This window comes from Trachemys scripta, chromosome 3, assembly GCF_013100865.1.
Source record: "Trachemys scripta elegans isolate TJP31775 chromosome 3, CAS_Tse_1.0, whole genome shotgun sequence".
Lineage (NCBI taxonomy): Eukaryota > Metazoa > Chordata > Testudines > Emydidae > Trachemys > Trachemys scripta.
In genome coordinates this window covers 36,696,608-36,720,289 of record NC_048300.1, presented here as the reverse complement: position 1 = coordinate 36,720,289, position 23,682 = coordinate 36,696,608, and the positions used below count along the sequence as shown (strand labels likewise).

The following is a 23,682-nucleotide window of genomic DNA, read 5'->3' as shown; positions in this document are numbered from 1 at the left end:
ACTGTTATATGCATGTCCCAACCAACCAATCTCATAATTTGCTACTAATATGTAGACTCAAATTTCAAATATCTCATCTGGTAGAAGCAGAGTCAAAGTTAAGATTAGCTCTATCTTGATACATGCAACCTAGATGGAGCTACTATAAGGTGGGTTCATACTGGTTGGAAAACTGTTCCCATAGAGTAGTTATCAGTGGTTCACAGTCAAGCTGGAAGGGCATATTGAGTGGTGTCCCGCAGGATCAGTTCTGGGTCCAATTCTGTTCAATATCTTCATCAATGATTTGTATAATGACAGAGAGAGTACACTTATAAAGTTTGCAGATGACACCAAGCTGGGAGAGATTGCAAGTGCTTTGTAGGATAGGATTAAAATTCAAAATGATTTGGACAAACTGGAGGAATGGTCTGAAGTAAACAGGATGCAATTCAATAAGGACACATACAAAGTACTCCACTTAGGAAGGAACAATCAGTTGCACATATACAAAATGGGAAATGACTGTCTAGTAAAGAGTGCTGTAGAAAAGGATCTCGGGGGTCATAGTGGATCAGAAGTTAAATATGAGTCGACAATGTACACTGTTACAAAAAAAGCAAATATCCTTCTGGGATGTATTAACAGGAGTGTTGCAAGCAAGACACAAGAAGTAATTCTGCTCTACTCCGTGCTGATTAGGCCTCAACTGGAGTATTGTGTCCAGTTCTGGGCACCACATTTTAGAAAAGATGTGAACAAATTGGAGAAAGTCCATAGAAGAGCAACAAAAATGATTAAAGATCCAGAAAAGATGACCTATGAGGGAAGACTGAAAAAATTGGGTTTGTTTAGTCTGGGGAAGAGAAGATGGAGAGGGGACAATAAAAGAGTTTTCAAGTACATAAAAAGTTATTACAAAGAGGAGGGAGAAAAAATATTCTTAATCATTGTGGATAGAAGAAGCAGCAATGGGCTTAAATTGCAACACAGCTGGTTGAGGTTGGACATTAGGAAAAACTTCCTGTCAGGGTGGTAAGCAATGGAATAAATTGCCTAGGGAGGTTGTGGAATCTCCATCATTAGAGATTTTTAAGAGCAGGTTAGACAAACACCTGTCAGGGATGGTCTAGATAATACTTAGTCCTGCCATGAGTGCAGGGGACTGGACTAGATGAACTCTTGAGGTCCCCTCAAGTCCTACAATTCTATGATTCTATACAGAGACACACACTCCCCACTACTGTACTCTTTGGTAGGGAAAAACGGGATCAGTTTGAACCTTATATGAACCTTCAGGAATAGCTATCATGCCATGAATAGCCTCCTTGGATATATTACATTAATCAAACATTAAAGGAGAAGCTGTCCTGTTAAAGAGTTCCAGCACTGTCTCTTCACAGGATGCTTAAATATGTCCACAAAAAAAGTAAACTCAGAGCAGGTGATTGTGCAAAATGCTGGTACTAGTGATGTTCACAAAAAAAGAAGGTAGGGATGGTGGTTGGCATTGCCAGCACCAAACAGCCAGATTTCTGACAATTTGAAAAAATAATAAAAAAGAGGGATTTCAGTATGGTGACTTTTGTATAACCATGGTAGATAGGCACAGTATTCTAATAAATGGGAAATCCTGTTGACATTCTTTCCATTTAGGCTTCTATTGGCAAAATGACATCAATTATATGTCTTACAGGGTCAGCAAGAAATGCTAGACATTGCAGCTATATCAATCTCCAGGGAATAATACACTGGGTTTTAGAGCTGGAGCAAGGCTTGATGAACTAAACAAACAGATGTCTCTTTAAACTGAAAATATAAGAAGCCGTAATCACTCACGTTAACTAGTGTTTTTGGAGAAGAAGAAACATTACAAGTATAACAATAAGCTTTAAAAGCTTTCATTGCAGGACCTGAACAGCTTTCCATTGCAGGACCTGAAAAATCACAAAATGTATGAAAACAGAATGCTTGCCACCCATTTCTCATTCTGATCTATACAGAAATTAAACTTTCATGCTCAATTACTTTCATTTCCATTGTAAGATATGATGCCAAAGAAACAGGATTAGTCAAAATAATGTAAGATACCATCCAAGATCTATGGAATAAGATTCAAGCTTAGTTAAAGCTAATAATAGTCTTTGAGCTTTTTTTGTAAACTAATAAACATAGTACAAATGAGCAAACTGAGGCAGAGAGAACATAAGGGACCTGTGATGATTTGGGGAATCTATATACGATTTATAAATTCTGGTTGCTATTATGAAGTAATTGCTGTATTATGGAATGCCTCTATATGTGTATCCATCATGGTCAGGTAGGACCTAGCACATACGCAGCCCTAGGGACAGTGGCGAGTACTTAACTTTAGTGACTGTGCTTTAGTTACCAGGCAATAGACATGTTAAGAAGGTTTGCTGGACCTGAGAGAAGATAGTTTCTATTTGTATGCAGGGGAAGGGGAAGAGAAGAGAGTGGAAAGTTAGGAGCAGCAAGACGAAGGGACAGAGGCAACAAAGGAGTTTTAAAAGGAATCACAGAAGGAAGACTCAGACATACACATAGGAAGCATGGGGCAGAAGAGGAGAAGGGGATGGATGGATGGCCCCATATGACTCTGACCCCAGCCCATCAAATGCTTTTGTATTGGTGAGGAAACTTCTGGGAGAAGGTATTTTGAAGCTACAGGGGGAGTATGAGCAGTCAGCACTGGTCTAGGGACTGGGCAGGGGGCCACATGGTCACAGCTTTCAGGAGAAGGTGCCAGACCAAAGATTCACACTCTAAAAATGTGTCCAGAGGCCCTAACAAACAGCAGCAGTGGCTAGGCTCCATTCAGACTCTGTGTGCTTAAAACACTGCAGGTTCAGCAGCTGGCTCCCTTCACAGCAGTCTGGGAAGTGATCACGTGAGGGGGCTCTTCCCAGGGTCCCACCAATGAATCAGTAGCTAAGACAGGAATAGAGCTCAGGAGCATTGTTTCCCAGTCCCCTGCCATCTCTTGTTAGAGTATTTTGGCTGTACTGCCCTGGGGTCTAAGTAGCCTTTTCCATTCCTTATCTCCAGTTATGATTTAATATAAATGGATCAGGATTTCCAAAATTACTACTTATACCAGAGTATACCAGGAAGAGCCATCTCTAAGTACTGTAGCAGTCTATCCTAAAAAAACACCTAACTATATTCACATTATACCAAGAAATGTAAAAAATAAAAAATGTGGATGTTAAACCTCCATAATTGACCATTTTCTTCTACAGTATGTGATGTCACACTGTGATAAGAGATGTGAGAGTCACTTTACAATTATTAAGCATTAAAGCACTGCCCTTTGTGCTGAAAAGGGAAATATTTTCTTCTCTCAAATACCCAGTAATGTCCAAGTCAACAGAAAAATTATCAAACTGTACCTGTTTTGTTACAGATATTGCTTTGAGACTGGGCCACCCTTATGACATCAGCAGCTGTATCCCTTACTATCAGCTCTTCACTCTGCAACAGCAGAACTACGCATTTCCACATGGCGAGTGTACTGGAGAGACCTGAACATTTACAAAGAGGCAAGGCATTTAGAATTTTGCTTCTTACAGATAAATCAGAACAGTTACAGAAATATTTATTCTCACATCTAAAAATGACAAAATTTAATGAAACACGCACAAAAAAAAGGGGGTGAAGGGGAGAAAAGAGGAGGACTTGTGGCAATGCTGTTTGCTCTATAATGCTGAAGTCTGAACAGCCAACCTATTTTTCCCACCTTTTCTTCTCTTTTATCTCCCCTTGATGGTTGGCCCTGTCTGGTCCTAGGAGTAGGTAGCTGGTGAGAGGGAAGACCATCTTCAGCATCAAGCCAATACTGGGATACTCTTGGGTAACCGCTAATGCTCTGAAATTTCTGCAGTTCCTGTGAGTGTGGAATTCTTGCTGGGCATTAGTAGAGTGCTGCTAATGTGCAGGTGAGGATCCAACAGGTCCCTGAAGTAATGACTTTTGGCTGGAGGTTCTGTCTGGAGGTGTCTGGGGAACAGCAGTATGTTGGGTTGACACTAAGTGGCTGTATTAAGAAAGCTTGCTTGATGGTACTGCTCTCTGGAGCACCTCAGCTGAATGTATTGCTCAGGTTGTGAATATCATTGATGATAAAGAGAATATACTAGGACTTCTCTTGAAAAAATGACTAACTGCTGACCACGCCATATCACAGATTACACTCTGGAGATTGGGGAGCAATGCAGTGGTTGCCTAGGTTTATTTCTACCACATTGCTGTAGGGGAAAGCACTTTTCTGTCAGGTTCTCCCTCAGAGGTTTGTGTGATGGAGGTTTAGGTGGAGAGTTAAGCCCATGTTATTGCTTGCACGTAGTGGGAGATTCTTAGGTCTTCTGTAGCCAGTAGTGTTGCCAACACTCCAGGTTTTGCCAGGAGTCTCTCGGAATTGGGCTAGCACAGCAGGGCTAAGGCAGGCTACCTGCCTGCTCTGGCCCTGTGCCTCTCCCGGAAGGGGCTAGCATATCCCTGTGGCCACTGGGGGGAAAAGGGGGCTCCATTCGCTGCCCCCCACCCCAAGCACCAACTCCACAGCTCCCATTGGCCAGGAACTGCGGCCAATGGGAGCTGAGGGGGTGGTGCCTGCAGGCAGGGGCAGGATGTGGCGCCTCCTGGCCCCTCCCCCATGGGCCGCAGGGACATGCTGGCCGTTTCCGGGAGAGATGTGGGGCCAGAGCAGGCAGGGAGTCTGCCTTAGCCTCACTGCACCGCCAACCGGGAGCTGCCCAAGATAAGTGCCGCCCGGCCGGAGCCTGCACCCCAACCCCCTGCCCCAGCCCTGAGTCCCCTCCCAGAGCCAGCACCCCAAACCCCCTCCTACACCCCAACCCCTCCCCCAGCCCTGAGCCCCCTCTCGCACCCAAACTCCCTCCCAGAGCCTGCACCCCAACCCTCTGCTCCAGGCTCAGCCGGGAGCCCCCTCCCACACTCTGAACCTCTCGGCTCGCCCAGAGCCCGCACCCCCTCCTGCACCCCAACTCCCTGGCCCAGCCAGGTGAAAGTGAGTGAAGGTGGGGGACAGCGTGCGACAGAGGAAGGGGGGATGGAGTGAGTGGGCCTGGCTTTGGTGAAGGGGCAGGGCCTCGGGGAAGGGGTGAGGCAGGGCAAGGGTATTTGGGTTTGTGTGATTAGACAGGGAAACTGGCTGCAATACTGTATCAGAATAATTATTCTACTAGAGCTATTTCAGTATAGCTTCCCTCGCATACACACACTTGGAGACTCTATTTCAGAATAATAACTCCACTTTAATAACTCTAGAATCAAGGCACTTTTATTCTGGAATAGTTTCCACACAAGGGGGCGGGGGAAACGCGTTGCACCAGAACAGCTATAGTGGAATGATTATTCTGCTATAACTATGCCAGCCAATTTCCCTGTGTAAACAAGTTCTTACAGTGTTCCCAAAAGAGATGTGGCAAAACTGAAAATGGTCTCTCTGGAAAGGCTTCTTTTCTTGACTCCTCAGGCAACACTAAGCAAAGGCAGAGAGGAGAGTCCCGATCATTCCCTTGAGTACTACAATCCGTTTCCCTCTAAGAAATATTTTCTTGTATTTATTTCTCTGATTGGCTGAAGTTGTTTATTATTAGCTTTTTTTAACATCTATCTTAGAACATCAGCCATTGAACAAACTGATAGTAGAATCAGGAATAAATTGCCAACCTCTCCTTTACACAAGTTTCACACAAGCGCAGCTCCACAATCTTCAAGAGAGTGGCTCCTGATTGACACCTGTGTAACTGACAGCAGAATCAGGCCCTTTACTTGGTATCATTTTTGTGTGTGATACATTTAGTGTTTGTGAAAGATGCCAGACTGCCCGCTCTCTAGAAAACATTCAGGATGAACAGACCCTCCTCCTGTCTTAACTCAGGCCTGCTTGGGCCCTCTTCTTGGGAAGAAATGCTAGGTCAGAATGCCTACTCTTCAGGCCTTGGCCTCGTTGATAAGACTATTAACCAGGGTGCCAATTAATGCCAATTTTGGCTTCAAGTGGGACACATCTGCCAGAAAAGGACTGGAATTACTGACTCATTTCACATTGCTACTTAACAGACACCAGATAGGAAAATTTTGATCACTGCTAACTGTAGCCCAGTTCCTACCAGTGACAGAGATGAAAACTTCAATATTCCAGTACCAGTCATTCAAACACCCCAGTCTCCCTCATTTTATATTAGCTCTAACTTTGGTTCTAGGAGTCAAGATTTCCAAATGTGATAATCTCAGGCACAATACATAAATGCTGCATCTACCTGGTACCAAAGGATTAGCATAGATTTAGCCTAGCTAAATGGTATCAATACCATTTAACAGACACGTTTCCAAACAAATAGTTTATTGTCCCATTTTTAGCTCGTCCGACATCTCAGAAAACAAGATATGTTCATTTTATATATTAAGCAAAAATATGTTAATTTCTATTCTCACTTTCTTTCAAAATTAATGTACCTTGAAAGTCTATGAGTCAATGCAAAGTTGGCATTACATCAAAGCTAAGCTTTCAAAGGCTCTGTATATGTTATCAAACATATGGAATACATATACTCTTCATATGTTCTTAATGGGTTGAGTAAGTTTGTTTATTATCTGATCAAACCCCACCATCCAGCTCTCACATCATTTTATTATGTTGTATATTATGTTAAACAATTTAACAGCCAGAGTCTAAAAGTTTCCGGTTAGGCCAAGGCAAGAGATGACATACTACAACTAGCTAGGATACCCACACACTTCATGTTGAGGGTCCAAGCTGATCGTTTGAGAAGGTCAAGGTGGAATTTCTTTCTCCCACCTCCTATGCACAACACTGCACAGATGACTAGACACATTATGGAAATTTATCACTTTCATCTGAACCACGAGCTACTGGTCACTGGTGGAGGCTGCATGCCGGACCCACATTCTGCACCAGTATGATAACGCCTATGTCCTTATAGATAAATTAAAAAGTGAGAGAAATAGCAGTGTAAGTAACTTAAATGCTGAGGGGCAGGAGGGTGGAGCTGTACCAGGAAAAACAACTAAAAGAAGTCTTTAAGAAGGTGTACAATAAAGTAGGGGCTAGAGGGACAAAGGGCAAAAAACAGGATTCAAGACACTGCCAGGCTCAGAGAAGTAGCAATGAGATATAGAGTGTCAACTAAGAATCATTTATTCAAATCCATTTCAGCAGCAAGTGAAAATAGCTATCATCTGAAGGCTGCTTTGTGACTTGAGTAAAAGGAGTTGATGGTATAAGTCCAGTTCTAAGGACACCTGTGTTCACAGCACACAAAACTCACCACCATGAAAGTTGGCAGCACTGCTGGAAATCTAAGCAGAAAGGCCAAAGAAAGTCTGGGCATGGAGATCAGATTCACCTCTCACCCACCTCACTTTGGCTTGTTTGTGAGAGAAAATTGGCAATGCTACTATTTATGCTGTGTCTGTTTTGTGTATCACTAAAGAATATAGATTTTCAGGACTGTCAGTGTGGCACCCTTTTCTGTAAGCACTAACTTCACTCTCTCCCAACCATTTATTTATTTAAAGAACTTTGAAGCCAAGCCAGACCAATACAATCTTCATTGCATATCCCCGCCATCCTGTTGTAGACACGCGATCAGGGATGATAGCTTTTAGATGACAGACTAATGTGCAATGGATAAACAATATCTATTTTATAGATCCTTAACTAAAGCTGGGCAAAAATTTTTGGATTAAGAGTTTATTTATAGAAATATGCAGTTTGGGGTCATCCAAAAATGATTTGTAAATTCACCAAATATTTTTGTCCCAAATTTTTTTTTTTTGGGGGGGGGGGGCTATATTCACAAGGGGACTTAGGAGCCATTCACAAAACAGCCTCTGCCTTATAGCATTGTCATTATAGCACTCCTTGGAGATGTAGGAGATCCAGGTTTAAGTCCCTATTCTGCCTGATTTGGAGTAAGGATTTGAACTTGTGTCTTCAATATTGCAGGGGACTACCCTAACCACTGGGCTTTGGGTAACACTATGTTTTAGTCACAGGTATTTTTAGTAAAAGTCATGGTTAGGGCACGGGCAATATACAAAAATTAATGGCCCGTGACCTGTCCATGACTTTTACTAAAAATACCCATGACTAAAACTTGTGGGGGGGAAGAGGGTGGCACTGTCAATGGGTGCCACTGGTGCTAATGGAGGGCGGCTGGGTGCTGGAGGGGGGCGGGCAGTGGCGTGCGGATCGGGACCCACGCTGGTGCTGGGGGAGGGGGTTGGTGGGGCTGGCAGGCTCCCTAACTGGCTCCTTGCCTCTCCCCGCTCCCCAGCAGCAGCAGAGTTTGGGTGTGGGAGCGGGTAGGGGCACGGGACGGGGTGAGGTGGGCTCTGTGGCAGTCTTGGGCCACCGCCCCCACCCCCTGCAGCAGAGTTTGGGTGTGGGAGGGGGTAGGGGTTGGGGAATGGGACGGGCTCTGGGCGGCGCTTACCTGGGGGACTCCCTGGAAGCGGAAACATCCCCCTCGCTCAGCTGCTAGGTGGAGGCGTGGCCAGGCAGCTCTGCGTGTTGCCTCCGTCCAGACCACGGCTTTGCAGCTCCCATTGGCCGGGAACCACAGCCAATGGGAGCTGAGGGGAGGTGCCTGCAGGCGGAGGCAGTGCGCAGAGCTGCCTGGCCACACCTCCACCTAGCAGGTGAGCGAGGGGAATGTCGCCTCTTCCAGGAAGCCTCACTGCTGGGCTAAGCGACGCCCAGAGCCCGTCCCATTGCCCAGCCACCTACCCCCTCCCACACCCAAACTCAGCTGCAGGGGGTGGTGGCGGTGGCCCAAGACTGCCACAGAGCCCACCTCGCCATAGAGCCCACCTCACCCCGTCCCGTGCCCCTACCCGCTCCCACACCCAAACTCTGCTGCAGGGGGTGGTGGCGGTCGCCCAAGACCGCCCCAGCAGCGGCCACTGCACCTGGCACAGGGGCTGCCTGAGTTGCCCCTGAGCCAGGTGCACCAGCCACTGCAGCAGTCACAGAGGTCACGGAAAGTCACGGAATCCATGACTTCCATGACAAACTTGCAGCCTTTGCTATGGGATATTGTGGGGTGGATCTCTCAATCTCTCCCATTGAAGCTGTTCCACTTTCCATGCTAAATATTCAGGGACTGGAGCAGGAGCTGGAACCTGGATGTCCCCCCTCCCAGGTAATCACCCTAATCAACATGCTAGAGAGTCATTCTCATTCTCTTCTCTCTTTCTACATGGTAACAACAGTATTTTATAGGAGGAACCAAATATGGGGCAAAAACAAAAATATTTTCAGAGATGTTCATGCACTAATTTGTGGGCTCAAAACTTTTCCAGCTACTTTAATACAACCAGATAAATAAAGTAGCAAAGGAATGGCTGACGTTGCAGGCTTCTCCATGCTCACAGATTCCTAAAGTGAAATCCTGATTCAATGAAGTCAATGGAAATCTTACCATTGACTTCAGTGAGGCCAGGATTCCACCCATAGATTTTGAGGTCAGAAGGGATTTCCTGATTAACACAGACGATAGAACTTCATCTAGTAATTCCTGCTTTGAATGCTATAACCTGTGGTTGAACTAGAGCATATTTTTAAAAAAGACATCCAATCTTGATTTCAAAATTTCAAGTAATGGAAAATTCACATCTCTTTGTAAGGTGTGCCGGTGGTTAACTGAATTTTCACAGTTTCAACTTTCAGCCATGTCTTTTTCTGCTACACTAAAGAGCCCTCTAGTAAATTATTGTTCCACATTAATTCAATAAGCTGAAACACGCAATCAGCGGTTCCAATATTGAAAGGGTCAATTTAAAGGGCATGATACCCTTTTAAGTCTTTCAAAATAACTGATTGACATGATTAAAACACATTCAATATATAAAATATCATGTGCTGTTGAGTTTCATTTATTCCAGTCTCTAAAGTGTTCCATGAGAATATTGGTGCTTAATCCTAGAAATTTACTCACCAAGGATAAGTTTCTGATTGGTCAGGAAAAGTGGTGTAATATTTATGAGGACTTCTGCAGCTGCCAATCGTATATCTGTTTGTTCCTCATCTCCACAACAAGAAGTTACTAACTGAATCCACTGTCTCATTTCGGATTCTATAATCTGAAAGCACAGAAATGCATGTGAGTATTTTATAATACAATTTAGAATGGATTCTGGATAACACTAAACCACAAACTGTTAAATTAACTTTTTTCTAAAGCAGCAGCCCAAGTCCTCCCTGCCAATAATGAGCCACTGAATGCAAATCAAATAAAAAGAACAACTTAAATAGATGCAAATCACTCATCATGCTTTAGTAATGAATATAAAACACTCCATATATAGGTAACAGTTTTAAGACTCCATGATTTACACTGATTATCATAGCAATTCTTGTCAGCATTGCTATAGGTTGGGTTGTGCCAACAGTTCCACTATAAGCTTCTTTTTTCAAGGTTCATCATAAATTTCATTGTAACAATATATTCCAGATTTAAACTTGGCAAACTCCTGTGAAATGAGGTTTACACAGTTATTTAATACACCTCTACCTCGATATAACGCTGTCCTTGGGAGCCAAAAAATCGTATTGTGTTACCAGTGAACCTGCGTTATATCGAATTTGCTTTGATCCACCGGAGTGCGCAGCCCCACCCCCCCGGAGCACTGCTTTACCGCATTATATCCGAATTTGTGTTATATCAGGTCGCATTATATCGAGGTAGAAGTGTATTTCAAAATCTGAAAAATGTACATTCTGCCATTTTTTAAGCTAAGAGGATGCAAAAAATAAGTAATTGTTTCAATTCTACTTTTTTTTATTAAATGAGACACTGCAGGCCATTAGCACACAGTATAGACCACTTCTGCCGGGTATTCTGATATATTTTTTAGAAGTTTTCCATTTAGAAAAGCAATTACTGTACATGGAACATTTTTACAATGCAAAAATGGTGGTATTTCAATACGTTTTAAAAATAACCCAAAATCTATATCTATCTATTTATCTGCACATGTATTTACACGCATGGACATCTGACAGACATTAATATCTCCAATAACACTGTTCTTTATATATTAATGGATTTGCAAATTACCAATTCAAAATGGAAGTAAAACTTCTGGGTTAATAATCTGTATTTGTATAGTCTACAGTTTACAAATTTAAAATATTTACAAGGGTAGATAACATTATGCGTTACCCCTCTCTAATATTTTAAACACCAATATTAAAAGGCAATTAAGTCTGCATCTCTGTACATAGCTTCACCTGCTGTTCCTACAATATGACTCAAGGTTTTAGGCATACAGCAGGTGATATTGCATATGCTGGGGATGGAAAGGGCAGCAGTCAAAGCTTTGCATTTCCCTTTTTCCCCTAAGTTTGAGTCTCAATATTCATTTCCCAGAAATACAATATACTTTGAGCTACGTGGATGATTACTGGATTCATGTTATGGATATGCATGTTAATTATTATTTTTCTCTCCAAGGCAGAGTGACTATTAATGAGGACAATAAATTGACCATAAAAGGAGAAATCAGAAGTCAGATGCACATTGAATCCACTAGCACTTAAAAGATGTGTTTTATGTATTCAAATTAAACTTACTGAGAGACTGAAATATTAAAATGATGCTGATATGGCTTCCAGTTCATAATGTGGAAGTGTGTACAGAGGGAGAGACACACTAACATAACAAAGAGCAACTAACACTACAGGCACAATTAAACCAAAAGGGCGTTAAAGGGATTTCTGTCTAAGAAAAACCATTCATCCCTTCTATCACAATAAAACAAACTAACAAAACATTAAAAAGCAATATGCTTGGGATTGAGAAACAAATCTCCTTACCTCTTGGCAATTCTGTACAAAATGGGTGACCAACTTTGAGGCTAATTTGAGAGCGACACTTTGAACTTTAATGCTGTAAAAATAAGGTAAAGAACACATCATAAAAATACAGTACATTTTGCCATAGCCTCACATCTAAAAACACTTGGTAATCATCACTGGCAGCAAATATTAAAATACCTTCTCACTTGCTGAACACATTATACACTGCTAGCTGCAGCCAGCTTGAAACCCAACCCAATCTAATCTGTTATGAATGTTCAGCACCTGAACACACATCCAGATGAGAAATAACATTTGTTTTTTTGGTTTAGTCATGAGGATTTGTGTTTCATGAATATAAACCTGCCTGTATCATGATACATCAGGTATTCGTCATGTTCAAATAGGTTTTTTTAAAGGTTAGATTACAAACTGAGCACACAATGGTCTTTACAGTTCTCAATTTTTGTTGCGTTTAAAGTTAATATGCAAATGGACATAAACTGTTCTTTCAACTTCCCTAGAACCGATTTTCTTCCTATCTAGCCACTTTCTTTAGAGTATACATAACACATACATATGCAGATTCCAAGTCAACATACAAAGACAGTAGTATTCTTTCATGCTCTTTCAAGTGATAAATGAAGCACAGACCTTTTAAAGTTTTGTCTACGCCAGCAGTTTTCTTGAAGAGTCCTATCATTGCTCTTCCGCGAGCGCTAGAAATGGTGGAAGTGCTGATGTAGGTCAACTGCCTGAATTTTAATCACAAAGTCCACTAATATGGTTAGATGGCACCATAGTTGAAATGCTGGCAGTTAGTCTTGACAATTGCTTTCACTATTGATTGCATTGGTAGAGTTGCAACAGTGAGAGTAGAATAATGGAAATTTAAGGGGAAAAAGGTTAGTGTAGGCATAAATGGAGGTTACTTACCTGTAACTGGGAGTTCTGTGAGATGTGTAGTCCCTATCTGTATTTCACATGTGGCTTCACATGTGCGCCATGCGCCCAAGTCCGGAAGTTCTAATAATCAGTGTCCGTTGGCCTGCACATGCACAGTAGATCTCCTTGTCCCGACCAAGGGCACAAGAGGCAACGTGGACCTATGCCTCTCCAATTCCTCTTCTGACCAAGAATCCAATAGGGTCCAAAGCAGAAGTGATGGAGGGCAGATAGCGGAATACTGACAGGGACCACACATCTCAAAGAACTTCCAGTTACAAGTAAATAATCTCCATTTCTTCTTCAAGTGCTGGTCCCTATGTGTATTCCACATGTTGGTGATTGACAAGCAGTGCTCAGACTGGAGTAAGAGGTGGAGGGGAGTTGGCAGCAAAGATGCTTGCAGTACTGCAGTTCCCACGGCTGAATCCTGGAGCACCATCCACACGTTCGCTAGACATTACGCGCCAGTTCAGGCCTCTGCTGTGGATATTGCTTGACCTCATGATCTTTCTGCTATGACAAGAAAAAGTCTTGGTGATTTTCTTATAGGTTTAGTCCTTTGCAGATAGAATGCCAGGGCACGTCTGAGATTGAGGAAAAGAAGTTTATTCTCTTTAGCAAAAGTGTGGGATTTTCGATAAGGGACAGATAATTGGATATTCTAGTTGACATGGAATTCAGAGATAACCTTGGGGAGGAACTTAGGATGGAGATGAAGGGATACATTTTCCCTGTGAAAAACCATCTAAAAAGAGTCTGCCACAAGAGCTCCCAATTCACTCATCCCTCCTGGCTGAAGTGATAGCAACTAAAAATTGTTGTATTATGCAGTGTGTTGTGGACCTGTCAGTCCCAGGATTTTAGAGAGACAAGCTGGGGGAGGTAATATCTTTTATTGGACCAACTTCTGTTGGTGAGAGAGACAAGCTTCTGAGCCACAAAGAGATCTTCTGCAGGTCTGGGAAAGATACTCGCAGCATCTGACCTATTAGTATCATCCTCAGAGAAAACTTGCACAACACTTTCAAAAGACAAACTTGGGAGCTTACATTCATTTCTCTGCTAGACACTAAAAATCATGACTTGAACAGAGACATTGGATTTATGGCTTATTACAACAATCTTTAACCCACTAACCCACTCTTTTTGTCCAAGGGCCGCAGAGGTGTTAATGGGTCACTCTACCTTGAATGTTCCCTTACAATATATGCTAAGTGCTTTTGCTAAACAATCTGCTCCACATTACATTTTGCTGTGATGCTGGGAGTACCTTTCCCAGACCTGAAGAAGAGTTCTGTGTGGCTCAAAAGCTTGTCCCTCTCACCAACAGAAGTTGGTCCAATAAAAGATATTACCTCACCCACCTTGTCTCTCTAGCAACTAAAAATGAAACTTTCATGACCAGGTGAGACATGAAGCATGTCACCAAGGGTTCAAACAGTGGTCTGATGAGTGCTGACAGGACAAGATTGAGGTTCCATTGAAATGTAGGTTTGACCACTGGTGGAATGGTCCTGATTAGGCCCCTCATGAATCTTCACTGGGTGGTGAAAACAGAATGTCTTCTGGCACTAATCGCTGCAAGATGGACTTGCAGCTCACTAATGGAAAGGCCTGAGTTTTTGGAGACAGGAGATAACCTAAAACAACCAGAGTATGTGCAGTGCCTGGAGAAGGTTGATTATGCTGCACCCAGGTAGAGAAACGTCTCCATTTAGCTAGGTAGCAGGTCCTAGTTGAATATTTCCTACTTTGTGTAAGGATAGCCTGAATGGGTGCCGAACAGGGGCGTTCTATTTCTGATGACCAGGCTATGAGATGGCGGGAGTCCAGACTGGGGGTGTCTGATTCTGCCCCCACTTCTGAGTTAGGAGGTCCAGGAAGGGGCAGATTCTGCTTGGGGGAGGGGAGGCTGATGTTTTCAAGAGTTCTGGGCATCAAAGCTGCTTGGGCCAACTGGGAGCTAGGCAAATGACTCTGGCCCTATCGTATCAGATCTTTCTCAGGACCTTTGGTAGCAGGAGAAAGGGAGGAAAGGCATAGCTGAGATTGGTTGTCCATGACAAAAGGAGAGCGTCACCCTGGGAGTTGTGGCCAATAGCTCCTCAGGAGCAGTACGAGGGAAGCTTCTGTTCATTTGGGATGCAAAGAAATCTCATTGAGATATAGCCCACTGAATATTTCACTCAGGACAGTCATGAATCTCCCACTTGTGGTCTGCAGAAAAGTGCCTGCTCACATTGTCTGCCGAAGAGTACTGAGCACCTGGGAGGAATGTGGCTACAATAGTGATGCCATTTCTGATTCACCAGTTCCAAAGCCTAACTGCTTCCAGGCAACGGGGAAGAGATCTTGTTCATTAGTTTATGCGAAAGACTGAGGTGATGTCTGACATCACTTGGATATGGAATGAACGTATAAGTGGGAGAAAGGCTCTGCAAGCCAGGCATTCTGCCCTCAGTTCTACTATGCTGATGTGCAGTCTGGCCTCCCAAGGGTCCCTGTACATTGTGCAGTGTGATTGTTCAGGTGAGCACCTCACTCAGAAGGGAAGCGTCTGTTATGATGGTGGCAGTGGCACTGTTGAAGGGAATGCCCATTCTCACTCTCCCCAGGTTCGGACACCACATGAAGGAGGTGATGACTCTGGCAGGAACAGTCATACTAGAGTTGATGTGATCTTTGTCTGGTGCGTAGATCGATCGGAGCCAGGCATGTAGACATCGTAGATGAAGCCTGGTGAATGACATCACATAAGTGCATGAAGCCATATGGCAAAAAGCGAGGGCCACATTCTGACTGTAGTCCGTGGTCTGCGAGTAATCCATGCAATCAGGCTGCTCATTAACTGAAACTATTCTGTGTGAAGGAAAACTCTTACAGAAACAAACAGAGCCCAGTGTTACTCCAATGAAGTTTATCATCTGTGCGGGTGATAAAATGGACTTTTCTTTGTTTATGCAGATGCCCAGAGTTGCTAGAAGATGGAGCAGAAACTCTGTCGACCTACCAAGAGCCAATCATCCAGACATGGGAAAACTGTAACTCTGATGTCTCATAATGGGCTCCCACCAAAGAGAAAACTTTTGTAAATACACTGGCTGCTGTTGCTAGCCAAATGGAAGGACTCTGAATAAGACATGTTCTTGGCCCACCATAAACTGCAGGAACCTTCTGTGGGAGGGATAAATGCCTACATGAAAGCATGGATCCTTCATGTCGAGAGCCACAAACCACATTCTCTCCTGTAAGGAGGGGGATTATCAATGCTAACATAACCACCTTGAATTTCAGCTTTCAAATAAACATGTTTAGTTGCTGAAGGTCCAGAATGGGTCTCCATCCTCTGTCTTTTTGGGACACTAGGAAATACGGCGAATAGAACTCTCTCCCTTATATTGAGGTGAGATATGTTCTATTGCCCCTCATTGTAGGAGGGAGTTCATCTCTTGATAAAGAGTCACCTAGAGAGAGTGGTTCCTGAAGGGGGACCAGGAAAGGGTTTTGTGAGAGCAGAGGGAGAGGAACTCAATGGAGTATTGTTGATGGATAATTTCCAAGAGTCAACTGTCTGTTGTGACAAGGAGATCTACTGAGCATGTGCAGGCTAAAGGATACTGCTTGTTAGAATATCCGGACTTAGGTGCATGGCACCCATGGACCTGCACTCGAAGAAAAACCATAGTCAGGTTCTTCAACAATTTCATTCAACAGTGGTAGCCATGCAACCTTGGTTTCAGGACATGTATTCAATTTAAAAGCTTTCTGCTTCAATTTATCCATTTAAACTTTGACAACTTTTAAGCAATCTGCATATTCTGTAGCAAGCTAATAGGATCAGTATAATGAAAATATATAAACAGTTGTGAAAAAAATTACAATTCTAAGAAGATATTATGAAATGACAGAGAGAAACAAATAATTACAGTGTTTGCCATTAAAAAGCTAGACTATTCCAGTAATTATTACACAGTGGTATCGGAGTTACCGGTTAACATGACTATTCCTCTCTCCAGTCCTTTCTGAAACACTGCCTCTAACTCCCCGTTTACACTGGAGCACCAGCGTCTCAGCCACTCCGCACCAGCTGCTAATCCTCTTGGGGAGGTGGAGTACCTGCAGCGCTGCAGCCGCGGAGGTACAGCACTGTACGTGCCTTGCCAGTGTGGACAGGGAGTGAGTTACAGTGCTGGGGGGCGGCTTTAGTGCACTGTAACTCTCAAGTGTAGCCAAAGCCTAAGGCTACATCTACACTACAGGGGGGAGTCGATTTAAGATACGCAAATTCAGCTACGTGAATAGCGTAGCTGAATTCGACATATCGCAGCCGACTTACCCCGCTGTGAGGACCGCGGCAAAATCGACCTCCGCGGCTTCCTGTCGACGGCGCTTACTCCCACCTCCGCTGGTGGAGTAAGAGCGTCAATTAGGGGATCGATTGTCATGTCCCAACGGGACGCGATAAATCGATCCCCGAGAGGTCGATTTCTACCCGCCGATTCAGGCGGGTAGTGTAGACCTAGCCTTAGAGTCCTAAAGGCTCTTGGCTTTGAGACACATTTGCCCCACCCAAATTGGGTAATGTGCCAAAGACAGTGCAGCTCAGATGAGCCCCAAATATCTAGACCATACAGTGCTTCATGAAAGCATCTTACATGTTTTCAGAAGCTAATGAAAGGAAGAGAGCATGACAGTTTGTACCTACTCATATGCCTTGTACCTACTCAACTGTAGGCATGTATTTAAGTATATGGGATTCCAGTTCATTCAGAAAACATCTGAAAGTAGTATTTGCCTGATGGCCAGAATTTACCATTATAATTATACAGATCTATATCTATCTATCTATATATCTATATAAAAACAAGTGACCAATGTGAAAACACAGCAATAAAACTGAATGCCAGTAGCCTTTGGGTTAAACCTTCCCTCTTTTAAAATCTTTTGGTGGCCTATTTTAGATAATAAAGTCATGAGCAATCCTGTCAATTCTTGCAATTCCAGTAAAAATCTTAAATCACCAGTATAGTTTCTTACAAACAATACTGTTGTGAACTACAGAATTTGATAGTTTCTAGGCAGATCCACAGATGTGAAACTGTAGAATAGAACCTTTTTAATCTACACAAATGAGTGAGAGACCCAGTGTGAATCAGAGTGCATTTGGGGAGAAGTAATTGTACGTGACATGGTGTTCACTGATTACTATTTGGGAAGTGTCATATGATATACACTGGTCCCACCATCTGACAGCTGCAGCATCTTGCTAATTCCCAATTGATTATTATTCACTCATTTATAGAATGTTCGCTTCCTGGTCTGGGGCCGCTTTAGATAATTCAAAGCCAGATACACTCCTTCAAAAATACAGCACACATACTTCCTATCTCTCTGTAATAACCACTCACTTCTGTGAAACACCAATTTTGTAAACAGAAAGAAAACCTTTTTTTAATTGTATTTTTAGGTTTGGGGTTTACTGAAGTACTGAATTATTTCTTTCCACATTAAAGATTCCTTCAATTCTGAAGAGACTTATTTAAAACTGCAAACAATGTATATTTTAATAGATTGGTAAAATGCAAAGATGGAGACTATACCTGTCAGAGGCACTTATGATATTCATAGCCCAGTTTAAGAACTCTTTTGGATTCATTTTTATAGAATCTTCTGTCCTTGGAAGCACATTTCTGAGATCCATACAATGAAGAATTTCTAGGGCCTGCATGTATAATCCACAAACAAAATACTGGTAAGTAAAAAAACAGTGACGCCAGCTGCATTTTTTTTTTCTGTTTTATCAGCAATGAATTTATCACAATTATATTTTAGATGTATTGATCTATATACCTATCTATATATAGTAACTGGGTAATGGGCTTCAAAATGATATTGTAGTTTATGTAAAATAAATACAAGTCCACATATTTTGTATTTAATTCTCAAATGCACAGATTCACTTCTAACAAATTGTTGAATTAATATACAGGCAGCAAACCATGGTGAAAAAATGCAGATTTCCAAGCAGGACTAGAAAAGTGATAAGGATATAAATATCAGGCAGTGGAAGTTTTACTTTTAAGCAAGAAAATGGACTTCTAACTCTCTATACAAAATCAAAGTAAAATTCCTGGGTAATATTAAGAGAAAGAGACCCATGTTATACTGAATATAATACAAAAAAGTCATGCTCAAAAATACAGCAGGAGCATTTTTTGAAAAGAATTAGACACATTTACTGAAAACATTTCAAATCTTGAGAAAACTGAATGGCTCCTACCTTACAAAAACATTCCGGATGCTTTTCTTTCATAGCCATCCTAAGAAGAGTCACCTCCAAATCAGAAAGTAAGGACAATGGGCTTCTCTTTTCCTCTGTAGCCTGCTTAGAATTTACCTGCTTCCACCATAGCAGCACTGATTCCAACATTGGCAGACGCACTTCATGAAAGTCAGATTGAAGCAAGTGAACTACCATTGAAGAAGGATTCATCATTTGCTCTGCAACAGGTGAACTACTGTTTGAGAAGTCAGGATCTGCAGCCACTGAGAGCACAGAGATTACAAGTTTGGTGATACTCTGAAGATAGTGTGTGAATCCTGGTACTGCAGAGAAGTAGTGGATACCTGTCATCAGCTCAGAAGCTGACATAACCCTACTTATTTCCTCCCAAAAGCCAAATAACTCTATTCCTGAAATAGAATGTAAAAAAATAAATAAATAAAAATACAAATTGATATTATACATGTATTCTTGACAACTAAAGGATTCTATGTAATTAAAAACCCTGAGGTTTGAAAAAATGGCCACAACATAAATGCAGATATTAAAGTGAAAACAAAGTTATTTTCCTTCTTTTCTTTGAAGTGATCTGAATTATAAAATTACTGTTACAGATGCCTTGTCATATATATTTATGTTTACAGACTAATAACTCAAAAAATAAAATAAACATTTTTATAAACTGTCATAATATAGTACTAAACTCTCTCAACTGTACAGTATAAACCAATCAGATAAATGAGAAAAAGTTTCAAGTTCAAGCATTTTGGTTCCAAAACTGAAAAAGGCCTCATATTTAGAGAGTCTGTGTCCCCAGATTGCTTCAGAGCTGTCCTCAATGGTATTTTAGATGTGCAAAATTCCACTTGCCCCCTTGCTCAAGCAAGTAATTTTTTTCAGGGACATATGAGTTTGTCATGGTACAACAGGGTGAGCAGATTTTACACCTAGTCAGTAAGCTTTCATTATAACTTTGCAAGGCTGTAGGCACAGCATTAGTTTATGGAGTAAATGCCCATCGATTTTGAGGGGAATTATTCTGATACCTTAAAAATGCAGGGCCAAACATCTATCAGGCTTACACTGCATGTTGCAGGGGGATAATGCCATTCTGGTATCTCTCTCCTTTTTCTACACATACCAGACACTTTTTCTGTATTTGGATGATTTCCGGCTTCCCTGTGTATGGTGGGAGATTGGATAATTTGGACCTAATTCTTCATGTTTCATATAATGTCCTGTTAGTATTGGAAACCTTAAAACAGGAACTGCAGGCCCACTTGGTAATATCTTTGCATATTTGCTTTGCCTTAGGATACCAACAATGCTCCATATTCTCTCCAAAATTCTTCTCCACAAAAATAAATACCTCTTATCTCAATATAGTGAAAATATTCTTGTTTTTATACCTCGGCATGAAGAAATTTTTCCAGGCTTTCATGGAAATATTTATTTTTCTGCTTAACTCTTTTCTTTGGCCAAACTCAAAACTTTTGACTAAACCGATAAACACATTAATTACCAAAGTAAACGTCTGTCTCTGTTATTAAAATACCAAACAAACAAAAACATTCTGCATAGTCCGGGTGATCAGCTGCTGCAGGAGGGAACAGGAACCACCCATGGCTGACTAAGCAATGATGTTTGCAAGCAGCAAAGGGAGTCTGTTGAGTCCTCCTTAACCCAGATGGTGACAGATGCAACAAGGAGCCTCAAGAATGAAGGAGGAAGTACAAACAAGGAGCAAATGAGGTGACCCTCAGTACTTGACTGGGATGAGAAGGAACTGCCCCTTTCCCACAGAATATTAACATGGTTCCCGTCATTGTAGTATCTGAATGCCTCAAAATCTTTTAATGTATTTACTGTATATGGGGAAAATAGATACTACTTCACCCAAGGACATCGGATTTCTAAATGAAAAACACCAATTCCATAAAATATCTTGGGAAGGCTCCATGAAGTCATGGACATATTAGCATCTCCCACAGCAATGCTGGTAGGTGTTTTCCCTCTCACTTGTGATCTACTCACATCTAGCCAGCCAGGAAGTGAAGAATCCCTTATTCATTTGAAACTGCAGAGGGAAATAAGGATGGCAGAATGGAATTAACAGAGCTAGTCAACATTTTTAGAACTGGTTAGGACCCTGGATTTACAACTAAACAGAAACACATCAGCTACAGCAACACACTGTCCCCTACCATCACTGTATCAGTACTAATTTGGAAGGAAGAATAGCACCTGCTGAATCACCAGTAGCACTTCCTGAAGCATTCAGGTGTTCCTTGGATAGCTCCCATTCAAGTTGTTTTCTAGTCACTTCCTGCTTTGTTTATAAGATCACACAGATTTAAAGCAACAAAGAGTCCTGTGGCACCTTATAGACTAACAGACATATTGGAGCATAAGCTTTCGTGGGTGAATACCCACTTCGTCACCCATGAAAGCTTATGCTCCAATATGTCTGTTAGTCTATAAGGTGCCACAGGACTCTTTGTTGCTTTTTACAGATCCAGACTAACACGGCTACCCCTCTGATACTTGACAGATTTAAAGCTCAGGATTAAAGCTCAAGGTGGTGTGGCAATAAAGACAGAAAGAATGATTATGGTTTGCATAATGAGAGCTCAAAAATAGTACACGTTTACACCACCCTGCCCTATGAAGCCTTCCAAAACCATAGAAATACCTAAATACTGTTAGTAACAGCATTTGAATTCTTTTAAAGGAGGAAAGGGCAACTCCTTAGGAAGTGTGGAATGATACATTATGTGGTTATGTCAGAATCAGGAGCCACTATGAAATAGCCTTCAATGAATATTGAGCCCATCATTTCAAATGGGTGAAATACAAAAACTTGTAAAATAGCTCCAGCTGTCAGCCCCCGAAAACCGGACATATGGTAACAACTCCCCCATACCCTGCAACCCTCACTTCTATGCTGCTGCTGGCAGAGGCTCTGGCTTTAGAGCTGGGTGCCTGGCCAGCATCCTTCCTCTCTAGCTGCCCAGCTCTGAAGGCAGTGCCCCTGCCAGTAGCAGGGCAGAAGTGAGGGTGGCAATCCCATGACCCACTTGCAGTAGCCTTGTGACCCTCCCACCCTGCTCGCTTTTTGGTTCGGGACCCTCACAGTTACAACACCATGACATTTCAGATGTAAACATCTGATAACATGAAATTGACCAAAATGAATCATTAATTTGGTGGGGCCCTAATTATAAGGAGGTATAAAGTGAGTCTTTTCTGAAAGCTAACAACACACTGGTGATTTATATCATTGTGAAATGTATTTATTAACACTGTATGAGGAAATATACCATTATACCACACTAAAAAATAATCTATTTGTAAGACTTCCTTCAGGTCCACCAGTTATCAGCTCTTTGGGAACTCATGCAGGTCTTAACAGTGATAGTAGTTAAAGTCTCTAGGAACTTCTCTGTACCCATTCCTAAATGTCATCTTGATTTGAGCATCACTGGTTGGGTGTCTCATTGAAAGATGAAGTGGACTCTGAGCATGCTCCAGACTTGTGTGTTCTTAGTGGTTTTATTCCCTACACAAAAGATATAGGGGAACAGGAGCTCACAGAACAGTAGCATCATTGTCTATCTATATCTACAGTTACTCAGGCTCTGGGTCTTCTGCATAGACAAGGCTAGAACTCCAGAGATTTATTCTTGCCCTTTGGAATCAGTCTAAGGATTGAATATCTCCATGTATGATCCATTGTCTGCTGTGACAGACCATTAGAAATATCACAAGTCCCCTAGTTACACCAATCCCCAGAGTCTTGACAATAGATGCAAAAATTCTAGGTAGAGGAGCAAACTCAGGGAAGATGTTCAAGGACCAAAAATCTACGCAGCATACATCTCTTGGAAGAGATAGATGCCTATCTGTAAAATGATGACAATATAATTGGGACAAATTATGCTATTTGCATACATCATCCATCAAGGATGGGAAACAAATTCAAGTCTAAATGTAGAAACAACTCAGACACTTTCCTGGACAGAGTGTCCCCTAGCCTCGCTCCACGTGGAACATAGTAAGGGATCTCTGAGATGGAAGACTGGCTAATTAGCCAACCATTTAACAACTTAGTGGTCACAGATATTCCAGTCTATATCATAGCTGGGAATGGATGGCCTACCTCACTCTTGGTCAACTATGCCTTTCCTCCACCACCACTGCTGAGAGTAGAAGGAAAGACGAATGTGGAACTGCCCTCAGTTTTACCAGGTCCAAACTCCATGCTCTCCCCTTAGTCAGTTCTGAAACACTACCACATGGAGGGTTCCCACAGCCACAACAGAGTGTGGCTTGGTGGTAGTTGCACCAAAAAGTGGCAAGAGTGGGGCTAGGTACCTGGTCTACTCTGAATGTGGATGCAAGACCTGGTGGCTTCTCTTCTCTCTACTGAAGGCCGGCTGCAGGCTCAGGCAGCCCTCATAGTATTGATTATGTGTGGGTCACATTTTCAAGCTTTTCTTTACAACCATAAGGACAACAAACAATTTTTTTTAAATGAAAGCTTAGATCCTGACATCACATGACCCAGGAAGTTGTTTTTTTGGGGGGGGGGGGGGGGGGG

At 42.2% G+C, this 23,682-nt stretch overlaps 1 protein-coding gene across 7 annotated transcripts in view; it reads right to left on the bottom strand.

Annotated features, from left to right (window-relative positions):
* The window catches only part of THADA (THADA armadillo repeat containing), a 324,280-nt gene that overhangs the window by 33,052 nt on the left and 267,546 nt on the right, over positions 1-23,682 (bottom strand). For 6 of the 7 annotated variants that reach the window (XM_034764451.1, XM_034764450.1, XM_034764454.1 and 3 more), the window contains 5 exons: positions 19,080-19,492; positions 18,400-18,521; positions 11,870-11,942; positions 9,990-10,134; positions 3,393-3,524 (listed from right to left, as the gene is read on the bottom strand). In XM_034764451.1, coding sequence (XP_034620342.1) covers positions 3,393-3,524; positions 9,990-10,134; positions 11,870-11,942; positions 18,400-18,521; positions 19,080-19,492 — 885 coding nt within the window. Of the gene's footprint in view, positions 1-3,392; positions 3,525-9,989; positions 10,135-11,869; positions 11,943-18,399; positions 18,522-19,079; positions 19,493-23,682 lie in introns of those variants that run through there. The other variant, XM_034764458.1, reaches the window with a different exon arrangement.